Genomic DNA, 12865 nt, shown 5'->3' on the forward strand with positions numbered 1-12865 from the left:
TTCTGCGCATTGCTTTGCAGCAAAGTTTGGTTTTGTTTTATTGGATTTTTTTTTACAAATTAAAACTTATGAATACAGAAAATCTAAGCAACTGCCAACACAACTTAATGTCGTTTTGGCTATTTAGCCTATTCAACCTGCATATGGAGAAATCAATTTTGGCTTATCCCCAATCGTCTTAGTAATCACCCCTTACAATAATTATGGGGGCTGATTTAAGAAATACTCTGATTAGTCAGTTCAGTAATATCACTCTAGGAAAGCTCCTTTTACTTGTAAGCATGATGTGTGAAGGTGGCATTATTAATGGATGTTTGTATTTCTGCTTAGTTCAGGTACAGTCCTACAGCTGTTATTCAGTAACTTAATTCAGAGTAACTTAATGAATTTACTCAGGAATTAAACCAGTGTAACTCAGAGCAGAATCTGGCCCTCATTCCTTACTCAGCCAAGCCTTTCCTTGCCTGCAATTAAAACTTTTCATGAGTAAGAATTGAACAAATCAATAATCTAATTAAAATCAAAATTTTTCAATAGCACTCTTCATTATAAACTAGGATTTCAGTTTCCCATTCTGTATATAGAGTAACAATGTGTTGACTCACCTATAATGAAGGGTATAATTTATAACACCGTTTATCCCTACAATTTTCATCACTAGAATTAGAATTTTGCACCAAATGGATATGTCCTCTCCATTTTACATTCAGAAGACATTTCTGTGTTTAGTATGAGAATTCTGATTAACAGTATTTATCACACTGTGTGTAAATACTTAGCACCTGAAATAGGAAAATCATATTTTAGGGAATCTGTAGAATAAAAATACATCTTCAATGCATGATTCCAGATTATTATGCGATGTGATATGTTGTGGCCGAGTAGTTTTTGTCTGATAAATGGAAGGTCCAGATTTAGAGTATAACTAGAGATAAATTAAGATTAAGGAATACTTCATGCCACATGATTTTGCTATATTAAGTTCCTTTGACAGTACTGGCTTTCACTGAGTTTTTAATGTAGTGTGTTCCTATTAAATTTATCGGGCCACCTGCACAGTTTCAATTTATATAAAATGTTCTTGACAATCACACAATTATTCAAAAGACAGTGCAAAGGAAACTATTGTTCTGATACGTGCTAGAAAAAGAGGTAAGATTTCATTCATAAAATTACTTCATTCCATCTGAACCTGAGAGGCTGTTCATTTTTTTTATCTAGTGGGTTAGGAACAAGAGGGGACACAGTAACATTTTTCTCAGCCTCAGAGGATACTGGTTTAAAAAAAAAAAAAAAAAAAAACAACCTCTACAGATAGCTAAATGTCCACTAGTATCAGTGGGGTGATTTTTACAACAATGGGAGCTAGGGAGGCTCATTTCTTGGAGGATTGGGCCCTATACGAATAACTTCTGGGTGGTCTGCAGTATCTTCCCTGAAATACCAATACATGCTTTGCTATCTCTGATGACCTTTCCTAGTCATCTGATAGTCTTCTGCTATTTACCACTTGCATGATACCAGTGACAATTTGTTCTCTACAGAATGGGAAGATATTCTGCCGGCGAACAGCTTGTGATTGTCAGAACCCCAGCGTTGATCTCTTTTGCTGCCCAGAGTGTGACACACGAGTGACCAGTCAATGTTTAGACCAAAATGGTCATAAGCTGTATCGTAGTGGGGACAACTGGACCTACAGCTGTCAGCAGTGCCGTTGTCTGGTATGGAAATAAATTAAACATTTTCGAGAGAAACAAAAGTAGTAAAGATTTTGATTATAGCAACATACTTTATATTATGACATTATTAACCCTATCGTCTCCTCCCTTCCGCTATTTGACATATTAAAGTGATTTTAGTCAGAAGCAAGGTCAGTCAGAATATTGGCAGACCACTTCTCAGCTCTGTGTAAATAGACCTGGACAACAAACAAACAAATTTCACAGAAAGCTTGAAAATTTTGAAACTGTTTCCATTTTGTTTTGTGTAAAAAAAATTGATGCTTTTCTCAATTGCAGAATTTATATTGGGATTTTTTCATTTTGAAGTTGATGGCTTTTGATGGGGTCTAAATTAGCTGTTACCGCTCAAGAAAGAGATCTTGGAGTCATTATGGATAGTTCTCTGAAAACATCTGCTCAGTGTGCAGCGGCAGTCAAGAAAGCGAACAGAATGTTAAGAACCATTAAGAAAGGGATAGATAACAAGACAGAAAATATCATAATGCCTCTCTATAAATCCATGGTATACTCACATCTTGAATACTGTGTGCTGATCTGGTCACCCTAACTCAAAAAAAGATGTATTGGAGTTTGAAATGGTATAGAGAAGGGCAACAAAAATTATTAGGAGTATGGAACAGCTTCCATATGAGGAGAGATTAAAAAGACCAGGATTTTTCAGCTTGGAAAGGAGATGACAAAGGGGTGAGATGATAGAAGTCTCTAAAATCTTGACTGGTGTGGAGAAAGTAAGTATTATTTACTCCTTCACTTAACACAAAAACTAGGGGTCACCCAATGAAATTAATAGGCAACAGGTTTAAAAATAAATGAAAGGAAGCACTTCTTGACACAACACACAGTCAACCCGTGGAACTCTTTGCCAGAAGACCAAAAGTATAACTGTGTTTAAAAAAAGAATTATTTAAATTCATAGAGGATAGTCCATCAATGGCTATTAGGTAAGATGGTCAGGGATGCAACCCTATACTCTGGGTTACCCTAAACCTGTGGCTGCCAGAAGCTGGGCGTGGACAACAGGGGATAGATTACTTGATGATTGCCCTATTCTGTTCATTCCCTCTGAAGCACCTGGCATTGGCCACTGTCGGAAGACAGGATACTGGGCCAGATGGACCTTTGGTGTGACCCAGTATGGCCGTTCTTATGTAAAATATTTGATTTTGAAAAAAATCCAACCACCTGACTGCTCTTCCTTATCAAAACTGGCAGTGCAGAAATAAAAAAAACCAAGTCCTACAAACTACCATTGAAAAACAACAAAAGAGAATGCTGGTGAATAGTGACCTAATGCAAAAGGGAAGGATGAAGAAAACTGGAAAAGACCACCCAAACATACATACTAAAAACAAAAAAAGCAGGTTACCCTTTTAATTCCCAATTGCCATAAAAAATAAAAATTATTCCTTCACTTTTTTTAAATCAGTCTAACAATTTTTATTTAAAAAAAAGGACCATTTTTTATTTGAAAAATTTGCTCTGCTCTGTATAGAAAACTGTCTTGGTTTGGAGAACTCAGAATCCTCTGCACATAATGGATTGAGTTATAACATACGGAGTTTTGTCCTGTAAACTGAATCACCAGTGCTTTGTCGGAGTACTGCAAACCCTTTACTTGAGGTTTTGAGTTTACTTTCCTGATCTTTTTTTAAATGCTTGCATAAGGAAAGAAAGGGGAAGAGATTTTCAGGTACATATTTAATTATATTTCCAAGGTATGCACAACTCAGTTGCAGTATCTTGTTTTCAGAAAGATTCCTGGTTTTACCTAATTTCATAGCTGGGTTAACAGTCGTAAAAAGGCCAAGAGATTGAAGGTAATGCACTAAGACAGTGGTATAGCTGAGATTTGGAGCCAATCCTTAATCAAAATAGTTTAGACTTTCGGTTTTTTTGTGCTAAGCAATGCCCAAACGCAGCTTTCATTGCTAGTCTATTTTATTATTTTTTCCATTGAGTTTGTAAAAGGCATGCACAGCCCCAGTGGGAATGTACATTTTGTGAAACACTGTCTATTTAACAGACCAAATCTCTAAAGTATGTACTCAAAGTTTTTTTTTAATTTTGATTATTTAATTTTCAGTTGTGGGAGAATAGAAAAATAACTTTTTTGTTTTAATACTTTCTAGCATTCTTTTTTCTATGGTGTGCTATAAAAATGACTGGAGTTTGAAATCTGGTATGGACACAGTTCTAGTGAGGGCTGCCTCTTCTTGGGGTGAAAAAAATCATTTTCCTTTAACAAAGTAAGGGGATTTTTTAATAAGTTATATAAGACCATCTGCTTCGGGACAAATCCTTTTCTTGACATCTGGCTGCTCAGGTAGCACAAAGCAGCTGAAAGCTGCCTTAACAGAGTGTCCAGCTGTAGAGAATTTCCTGAGTAAAGTAGGCATAGCTGGCTTTGCTTATTGCTTACCCTTTTCTCAGAGTGTGTGGGGGGGTATGGGGCGAGGAGCAGGAGAGGGTGTTCTGAGGTAGGCCGGAATCCCCTGCACTCCATCTGATGCTCTCTGACATGATGGCCCTTGAGCAGCACAAGCAGTCTGATTCAGGGATGGGTATTTTCCGCCTACTGCATACAGCAGGTACATCATTTAAAAACAATCTCGTAACTTTGTTAAATGAAAACTAATTCCTTCACCCCAAGCAAAGGTGCTGCTGACTAGAAATGTGTCCGTACCAGTTTTCAACCTAAAGCCAGTCCTGCCCTCAGGTTCCTTTCACGGGCTTGGGTTTGTCCTTTGGCTGCTCCAAGGATGGGCAGGAGCGGTTGAAAGGTAGTTTCAGAACCAACCTTGCTTCCTGCCAACCTCATTGAGAAATAGTATGTGATCACACTATATTTTAACACCAGGCATGCTATTTAAAGTGCTTATATCATCACACACACGTGTGTGCACACCCTAGTATTTAAAAATTCCAATTGAATAATTACAGCAACCTTATCCCTGTAGCCAGGGGCGGCTCCAGGCACCAAGCGCGTGCCTGGGGCAGCAAGCCACGGGGGGCGGCCTACCGGTCGCCAGGAGGGCAGCAGTCAGGCTGCCTTCGGTGGCATGCCTGCGGGAGGTCCGCCGGTCCCGCGGCTTCGGCAGCGGGTACACCGAAGATGCGGGACCAGCGGACCCCCCGCAGGCATGCGGCCAAATCTGCGTTACCAGCGGACCTCCCGCAGGCGCGCCACTGAAAGCCACCTGACTGCTGTGCTTGGGGCGGCAAAATACATAGAGCCGCCCCTGCCTATAGCAGATTGTTTTAAAGAAAAAATACTTTGTTAAGGGATCCATTTAAGAGTGTATTTGATGTTCCTTTGAAAGTACCAGTACATAGACACGGGGAATGCCCATTGGTGAGTTATGTTAGTTACTAGCTAGAACAAAGTCTTTTGTGAAATGTAACAGCAAAGGGACTGAGCAGGCAGGTACCCAGAGATTGTTGGGTGCTACACCATCTTCACTTACCAATCTCTTCCATGTGTATCTTAGCTTTGGAAATCCTCATGAATTTGCAGGTTTGGGATTACGTACATATCAGAAATGGTAATATTAATTCAAGCAGCATTGTAGAGTACTTGTCCCAGAATACCTCAAGACTATTTACATTATACTACAGTGATTCACTCTAAGCATTAGAGACAAGATTTAAGGCCACAGCATCTATGTACTGTCTTTTCATTACTCTAATCAAACACCACTTAAATCCATGAACTGGCGTGATTTCGAGTATAATGCATCATTAAATATGCTTTTTTCATTTGTTTTGATAATTGTAGTTTAATGTTTAGCTACTAATTATATTAAGATATTTGGCAGCATATTTGTTACAAAAATATGAAGTTTGGTAATAAGAGATGTTACTTTTAAAATTTAAAGATTGTAAATTAGCAAAATGCAGGTTAGTAGTAATAGTTCAATGCAGAGGATCTCAAAGTGTGATGCCTGGATTCTTTAGCTGGTCTACACAGAGCTGGGTGGTGACAGATTCTGGCTCCTCCTTATTTCCAGCTGTTAAACTGCTTTTAAAGAAGTTAAAAATATATTTAGAATGGGATTTTCAAGAGTGCCAAGCCCTGGTCCAACTGTTCCTTTTGAAATCAATGGTAAAACTTACTTAGACTACAATGGGAATCGAGTTAGGCCAGTGTGGAGCGCTTTTGAAAGTCCCTTCCCGCTTCCGCTAAATATTTTCCTAATGTTACTTGTCTGTGTAAGCAATTGCTGTAGCTGCCACAGGGATGTTATGCAACCATGAATGGAAGACTAGATAGTCTGCAAAGCAATAACTATATTGAAGTATGGTCCATACTTTTTCACAGTATTAGTGCCTGAGTTTAAAAAAAAAAAAATCACTAAGCCAGGAAGTCTATCATGATGAGGAAGCTGCAGATTAGGTTGCTTCATTAAAAAAAACAAAACAAGAAAATTATATTGTACTGTACATAGGAAACCTAAGTTTCAATGTCCAATGGTGTGGCATTCAGTCTAATATGATATATATCCCAAACATTAATCTATTATAATTTGATGCAAAAAGGAGCTTTCATTATATCAGAATTTATTTTTTTCCTCAGTAACTAATGATTGGAAGAAATTTTCATGGGCCTTATTTCTATTTCTACAGGAAGGGGAAGTGGATTGTTGGCCTCTTTTATGCCCAAATCCAAACTGTGAGTACACAGCAATCTCAGAAGGAGAGTGTTGCCCCCGCTGTGTCAGTGATCCCTGTCTGGCTGATCAGATCACTTACGATATCAGAAAAACCTGTGTAGACGGCTATGGAATCACAAGACTCAGTGGCTCCATATGGACAATGGCTGGATCTCCGTGTACAACTTGCAAATGCAAGGTATTATGAGTACATAGTAGTGATTTGAACTGGATCATAAATATAGAGTTGTATTCTACCCCTGGAAGTTCACACACAACTCCCATTGAAGTAAATGAAATTCAAGGGCAGAGAATGTAATCTACAGTATACACGTTTTCAATGTATGGTATGCATAGTGGAAACAAATCGTGGTAATTCTATAGTTATTTTCTTGGAAATTTGAGCACAGATATTTAACATCATTCTGCAACTTTAAAATATTCCATCTGAAATCCCTGCAGATATATTTAATATGAATCTAGGATAGCTATTTTAAAAATTGCCAAGTTTTATATTTATTAAAATGTATTTTACAGAATATTTATTAGAAGCTAATACAATAATAAAAATTGCACTGTATATAGAACTGGAGGATTTTAAACCTCCTTTGCCTCTTCTCCAAGACAAACATTTTGAGAGCATGACCAGATAAGGAATCACTCGGACAAACTCAGAGGTGATATGTAGGAAGGAATAATTTACATGTTGGTTTCACAGATGTAAATGACTACACATGGTATAAGATGGTAGCAAATTGGGCCCTTAGTCTGTAGGTTACATTAACTTAGAGTCCCTTACATCTCTTCTCTGTTCATTCCCTTAGCACTTCTTAATTTCCTCACAATTATAAGTCGGGGCAGAGGGGAAGGAACATTCTTACAGTAAAAACAGAAAATACTATTTTCATGAGATTTCCAGTCTAATTTTGAAATGTAAGAAGCTTCACGTAATCAAAGCAGAACAGTAAGGTTCTGCCTTCATTATATGCAATATAGTGAAAAATCAATGTGGAATGATACTGTTTCTAAACACTATAAAGCTAGATCAATGCTCATGGGAGTCTTTCCATTGATTTCAGTGTGGTTTGGATCAGGCCCTTATATGAGTGGGGAATTGAGGGAATACACTGTATTTGTAATCAGTGTGTTGCAAACAGGCATAATCATTAGATAAATCACACCCATTTGGGATGCTGAAACGAAAATCTTGGTCCTTGAACTTCAAAAATCTATCATTTGAATGGAGGGAGAGCTTGCTTAATTCTCTGTGTAGGTCATAGAATCATAGGACTGGAAGGGACCTCAAGAGGTCATCTAGTCCAGTCCCCTGCACTCATGGCAGGACTAAGTATTAAGTACTAAGATAACCCACTAAAAGGCAGTATCACACATACATAAACTAGGGAAAGCAAATAATGGAAATGTGGTCTAGATGAAAATTCTATAAAGTGATTGCAAAACTGGTTGAAAGACCATACTCAAAGAGTAGTTATCAATGAGTCGCTGTCAAACTGGGAGCATGTATATACTGTAGAGTTCTGCAGGGGTCTGTCTTGGGTCTGGTACTCTTGAATATTTTCATGACTTGGATAATGGAATGGAGTGTATGCTCATAAAATTTGCAGATGAAACCAAGCTGACAGGCATTGCTAGCACTTTGGAGAACAGGATTAGAATTCAAAATTACCTTGGAAAAATTGGAGAATTGGTCTGAAATCAGCAAGATGAAATTCATTAAAGAGAAGTACATTTAGGAAGAAAAAAATCAAATGCACAAGTAGAAAATGGGGAATAACTGGCTAGACAGCAGTACTGTAGAATAGGATCTGGATGGTATAGAGGATAACACATAGAATATGAGTCAACAATGTGACGCCATTGCTAATATCATTGTGGGGTGTATTAACAGTGGTGTTGTATATAAGACACAGGAGGTAATTGTCCCCCTCTGTTCAGCAATGATGAGGTCTCAGTTGGAGTACTATGTCCAGTTATGGATACTACCTTTTAAGAAAGATGTGAACGAATTGGAGAGAGTCCAAAGGAGAACAACAAAAATGACAAAAGGTTTAAAAAACCTGACCTATGAGAAAAGGTTTAAAAAGCTGGGCATGTTTAAGTCTTGAGAAAGGGGGAACCTGATAAGTCTTCAAATAGTTGAGTGCTGTTATAAAAAGGATCAGTTTTTCTCCATGTCCACTGAAGGAAGAGCAAGCAATAATGGGCTTAATTTGCAGCAAGGAAGATTTAGGTTAGATATTAGAAAAAGCTTTCTAGCTAGAAGGATAGTTAAGCACTAGAGTAGGCTTGCCAAGGGAGGGTGTGGAATCCCTGTTCGGGATTTTCTAAGGTTAATTGGAGGTTTCTAAGAACAGGTTAGACAAACACCTGTCAGGGATGGGTTGTTTGTGCTTGGTCCTGCTTCAGCACATGGGGCTGGATTAGATGACCTCTCAAGGACCGTTCTACCCCTACGTTTCTATGATAAACACAATTACACACTGTTGAAAAATCCAGGCCTAACTTCATATTCAGCGGCATGTACAAGATTTCCTACAACGTGCGCCTCTTAGTCCAGAGTAAAGCAGAGATCACTTAAGTCTATTCTACAATGAAAAGTTATATTGGCACATCTACGACGAACAGGGGTGTGAAAAAACACACCCCCTAACTGATGCAGCTACGTCAATGGAACAGGGCTCTGTGAACACAGCTAACTTTGGTCAGGGAGGTAGTGTTCCTACACCAAAGAAAAACCTCTTCTGTCAGTGTGTGTTTACATTGGGCGGTATGCCAGCATATATGTGTGCTCCTATAGTCTCCCTAGTGTAGGCATACCTTTAGAGCAGTTAGTGTTACCTAAGAAGATATTCATTTGTATAAAAACGGGGACTAAATGAACATGGAGCAAAATAGTCCTTTTTTACTGCTATTAAAGCATAGCTTTCTAATAGCATATGGAAGGTGAATTACAATTGTCTGTGCTTTATATCACCCACACAGAGAAGTGCTTTCCCTTGTTCATTCCTTGATCACTGAAAGTACTGAATGTAGTTTTATGAAACTAAGTGTGTTATATAAAATGCTGTATGAAGTTCCCCCCCCCCTTCCTGTGCCATACTGTAGAACAAGGGTCTCAAACTTAATTTACCTTAGGGCCAGTGTCAGTCCTCAAATCCTCCCAGCAGGCCAGTGTCACTCAGGCCACCCAGGACCTGCCCCCAAACCCCCCCCCCCCACCTGCCTAAGGCTCTGGGAGGGAGTTTGGGTTGGGGAGGAGGTCTGGTGTGGGGGATTGGGGTGCAGGCTCTGGGAGGGAGTTTGGGTGCAGAAGGGGTGAGAGGTTGGGTGGGGGAGGGGGTCTGGGATGGAGTTTGGGTGCTGGGTGCAGGCACTGAGGTGCAGGAGGAGGGGGTGGGGTTGCAGGCTCTGGGAGGGGGGACAAGATGGGGGTGGGGAGGGGGGGTGTGTGGGAAGGGGAGAGGGTGTAGGCTCTGGGAGGGAGTTTGGGGGCTGGGGTGTGTGGGGAGGGGGTGCAGGCTCGGAGGGAGTTTGGGGGGCATGTGGGAAGGGGGTAGGGGTGCAGGCTCTGGGAGGGGGTCGGGGGATGCGTTGCTTACCTCGAGCTCCAAGGCGGGGCAGGGGGCCTCCGCGTGCTGCTGCCCCCAGACACTGCCCCCGCAACATCCCATTGGTCGCAGGGGCGCTCGGGGTGGAGGCAGTGCATGGAGGCACAGCCTTGCCCCACCCTGGGGCTGCAGGGAGTGGCCGGCAGACACATGGAGCGAGCAGGCAGAAGCCGCTCAGCTCTGCTGCGCTGCCAGTGGTGGGCGGGGCTCCGGGCCATTGTAAATTGCCTGGGAGACCCGGCTGGGTCTCTCCCTTGGCCCTGCCACATGGCGGGGGGGAGGGAGCACCCAGGGGTGGCAGGCAGGGCCAAGGGAGAGACCCAACCCCAAAATTGCTGGAGCCCTGCGGACCACATTGGGGAGGTTCTCGGGCCGCAGATGGCCCGCGGGCCGGGAGTTTGAGACCCCTGCTGTAGAAGGAGGTGTAGCTCTTCCTTCTGGGCTTTAATTCACCATGATTAGCTTTCCTGCCCCTTTTTGGTGGCATTTCCCCTGAGGCTTTGTGATGGGTTTAAATGATACTTTTCTATCAGTAAGATTCCTGGGCATTTGACTAGATGCCGCAGACTCAGCTCCATGTCTGGTGGAGTTAAGCTTGGTATGGCATGGGAATTGCTATCACAGTTCTCTTCAGCAAATTGAGAGTCTGGACTACTGGCATATGTTCAAATAGGCCGGAAATCTCTTTGTTCAACAGATCTTAGCAGAGCTTATTTTTGACTGGTTTCAGAGTAGCAGCCGTGTTAGTCTGTATCCGCAAAAAGAACAGGAGTACTCGTGGCACCTTAGAGACTAACATTTATTTGAGCATAAGCTTTTGTGGGCTACAGTCCACTTCTTTGAATGCATAGAATGGGAGATATATATACACATACAGAGAGCATGAAAAGGTGGGAGTTGTCTTACCAACTCTGAGAGGCCAATTAAGTAAGAGAAAAAAAACTTTTGAAGTGATAATCAAGATAGCCCAGTACAGACAGTTTGATAAGAAGTGTGAGAATACTTACAAGGGGAGATAGATTCAATGTTTGTAATGGCTCAGCCATTCCCAGTCCCTATTCAAGCCTAAATTGATTGTATCTAGTTTGCATATCAATTCCAGCTCAGCAGTTTCTCGTTGGAGTCTGTTTTTGAAGCTTTTCTGTTGCAAAATTGCCACCTGCAGGTCTGTCATTGAATGACCAGACAGGTTAAAGTGTTCTCCTACTGGTTTTTGATTTTTATGATTCCTGATGTCAGATTTGTGTCCATTAATTCTTTTGCGTAGAGACTGTCTGGTTTGGCCAATGTACATGGCAGAGGGGCATTGCTGGCACATGATGGCATATATCACATTGGTAGATGTGCAGGTGAATGAGCCCCTGATGGTATGGCTGATGTGATTAGGTCCTATGATGATGTCACTTGAATAGATATGTGGACAGAGTTGGCATCGGGCTTTGTTGCAAGGATAGGTTCCTGGGTTAGTGTTTTTGTTCAGTGATGTGTGGTTGCTGGTGAGTATTTGCTTCAGGTTGGGGGGTTGTCTGTAAGCGAGGACAGGTCTGTCTCCCAAGATCTGTGAGAGTGAGGGATCATCTTTCAGGATAGGGTGTAGATCTTTGATGATGCGCTGGAGAGGTTTTAGTTGGGGGTTGAAGTTGACAGCTAGTGGTGTTCTGTTATTTTCTTTGTTGGGCCTGTCTTGTAGGAGGTGACTTCTGGGTACTCGTCTGGCTCTGTCAATCTGTTTTTTCACTTCAGCAGGTGGATATTGTAGTTTTAAGAATGCTTGATAGAGATCTTGTAGCTGCTTGTCTCTGTCTGAGGGATTGGAGCAAATGCGGTTGTATCTTAGAGCTTGGCTGTAGACAATGGATCGTGTGGTGTGTCCTGGATGGAAGCTGGAGGCATGCAGGTAAGTATAACGGTCAGTAGGTTTCCGGTATAGGGTGGTATTTATGTGACCATCGCTTATTAGCACAGTAGTGTCCAGGAAATGGACCGCTTGTGTGGATTGATCTAGGCTGAGGTTGATGGTGGGATGGAAATTATTGAAATCATGGCAGGGCCTGAGGAGACTGATAATTTGGGAGAAAATAGCAAAATAAAAGATCAACTATTTTATTTTATTCAGGTATTCTCTGCCATTTTAATATTGTTGGGTTTTTTAGAATATATGTTATGCTCATGAAAGGGGACTGGATGGCTCCAGGCATTTGTAATGAGGACTATTGAGCCTTTCACACATACGTTTCTGGTTTAAGCGCAATTCAGGTCAGATCTGATGCAGAATCATTACAATCTGACCAATGGGAAATGAGTTGGCGATTTCAGTCAGGTATATAACGGAAAAAGATGCCACATCATAAGAAAAATCACCATAACTATCTCCTTTGAGAAATCTCAGCAAAAAGGCCATGGCCTGAATGGGCATGGCAACTGTACTAACTGCTATGGGGGCCAAAATCACACATTCCTTTCTGTGTCTTGTGAATATATATATAGGATACCCATCTCCAGGTCTTATAAGCCCCATGTTTTCTGTTTTTTAACATTGTTCTGTGTGGATAAGTAACACTGATTTGTTTGTTGTACAGAATGGGAATGTCTGCTGTTCTGTGGATTTAGACTGTCTTCCCAATAACTGAAGCATTAAGATTGGACTCTTCTCTGTGAGGAAAACTGATGCAGTTAACATCTTAATGAAGTTGTAAGAGTTGATGTTTTATACAACAGACAATTACCAAAGTCTCCACCTGAGGAAGATGTTTGGGAGTTGCCTTTGGGACCTACCACTATGCTATCCTTGTCTGGGTGACTTTACAGTACAAAGCATATAAGTCTATAGTTGTTAAAAAAGTTT

General features: G+C 41.0%; 1 protein-coding gene across 3 annotated transcripts in view; it reads left to right on the plus strand.

Annotated features, from left to right (window-relative positions):
- NELL1 (neural EGFL like 1) overlaps positions 1–12650 on the plus strand; it is a 445942-nt gene extending 433292 nt beyond the window's left edge. For all 3 annotated transcript variants that reach the window (XM_065402716.1, XM_065402717.1, XM_065402718.1), the window contains 3 exons: positions 1545–1721; positions 6366–6590; positions 12600–12650. In XM_065402716.1, coding sequence (XP_065258788.1) covers positions 1545–1721; positions 6366–6590; positions 12600–12650 — 453 coding nt within the window. The remainder of the gene's footprint in view (positions 1–1544; positions 1722–6365; positions 6591–12599) is intronic.
- Positions 12651–12865: the final 215 nt, after the last annotated feature.

This window comes from Emys orbicularis, chromosome 4 (assembly GCF_028017835.1).
Source record: "Emys orbicularis isolate rEmyOrb1 chromosome 4, rEmyOrb1.hap1, whole genome shotgun sequence".
NCBI lineage: Eukaryota > Metazoa > Chordata > Testudines > Emydidae > Emys > Emys orbicularis.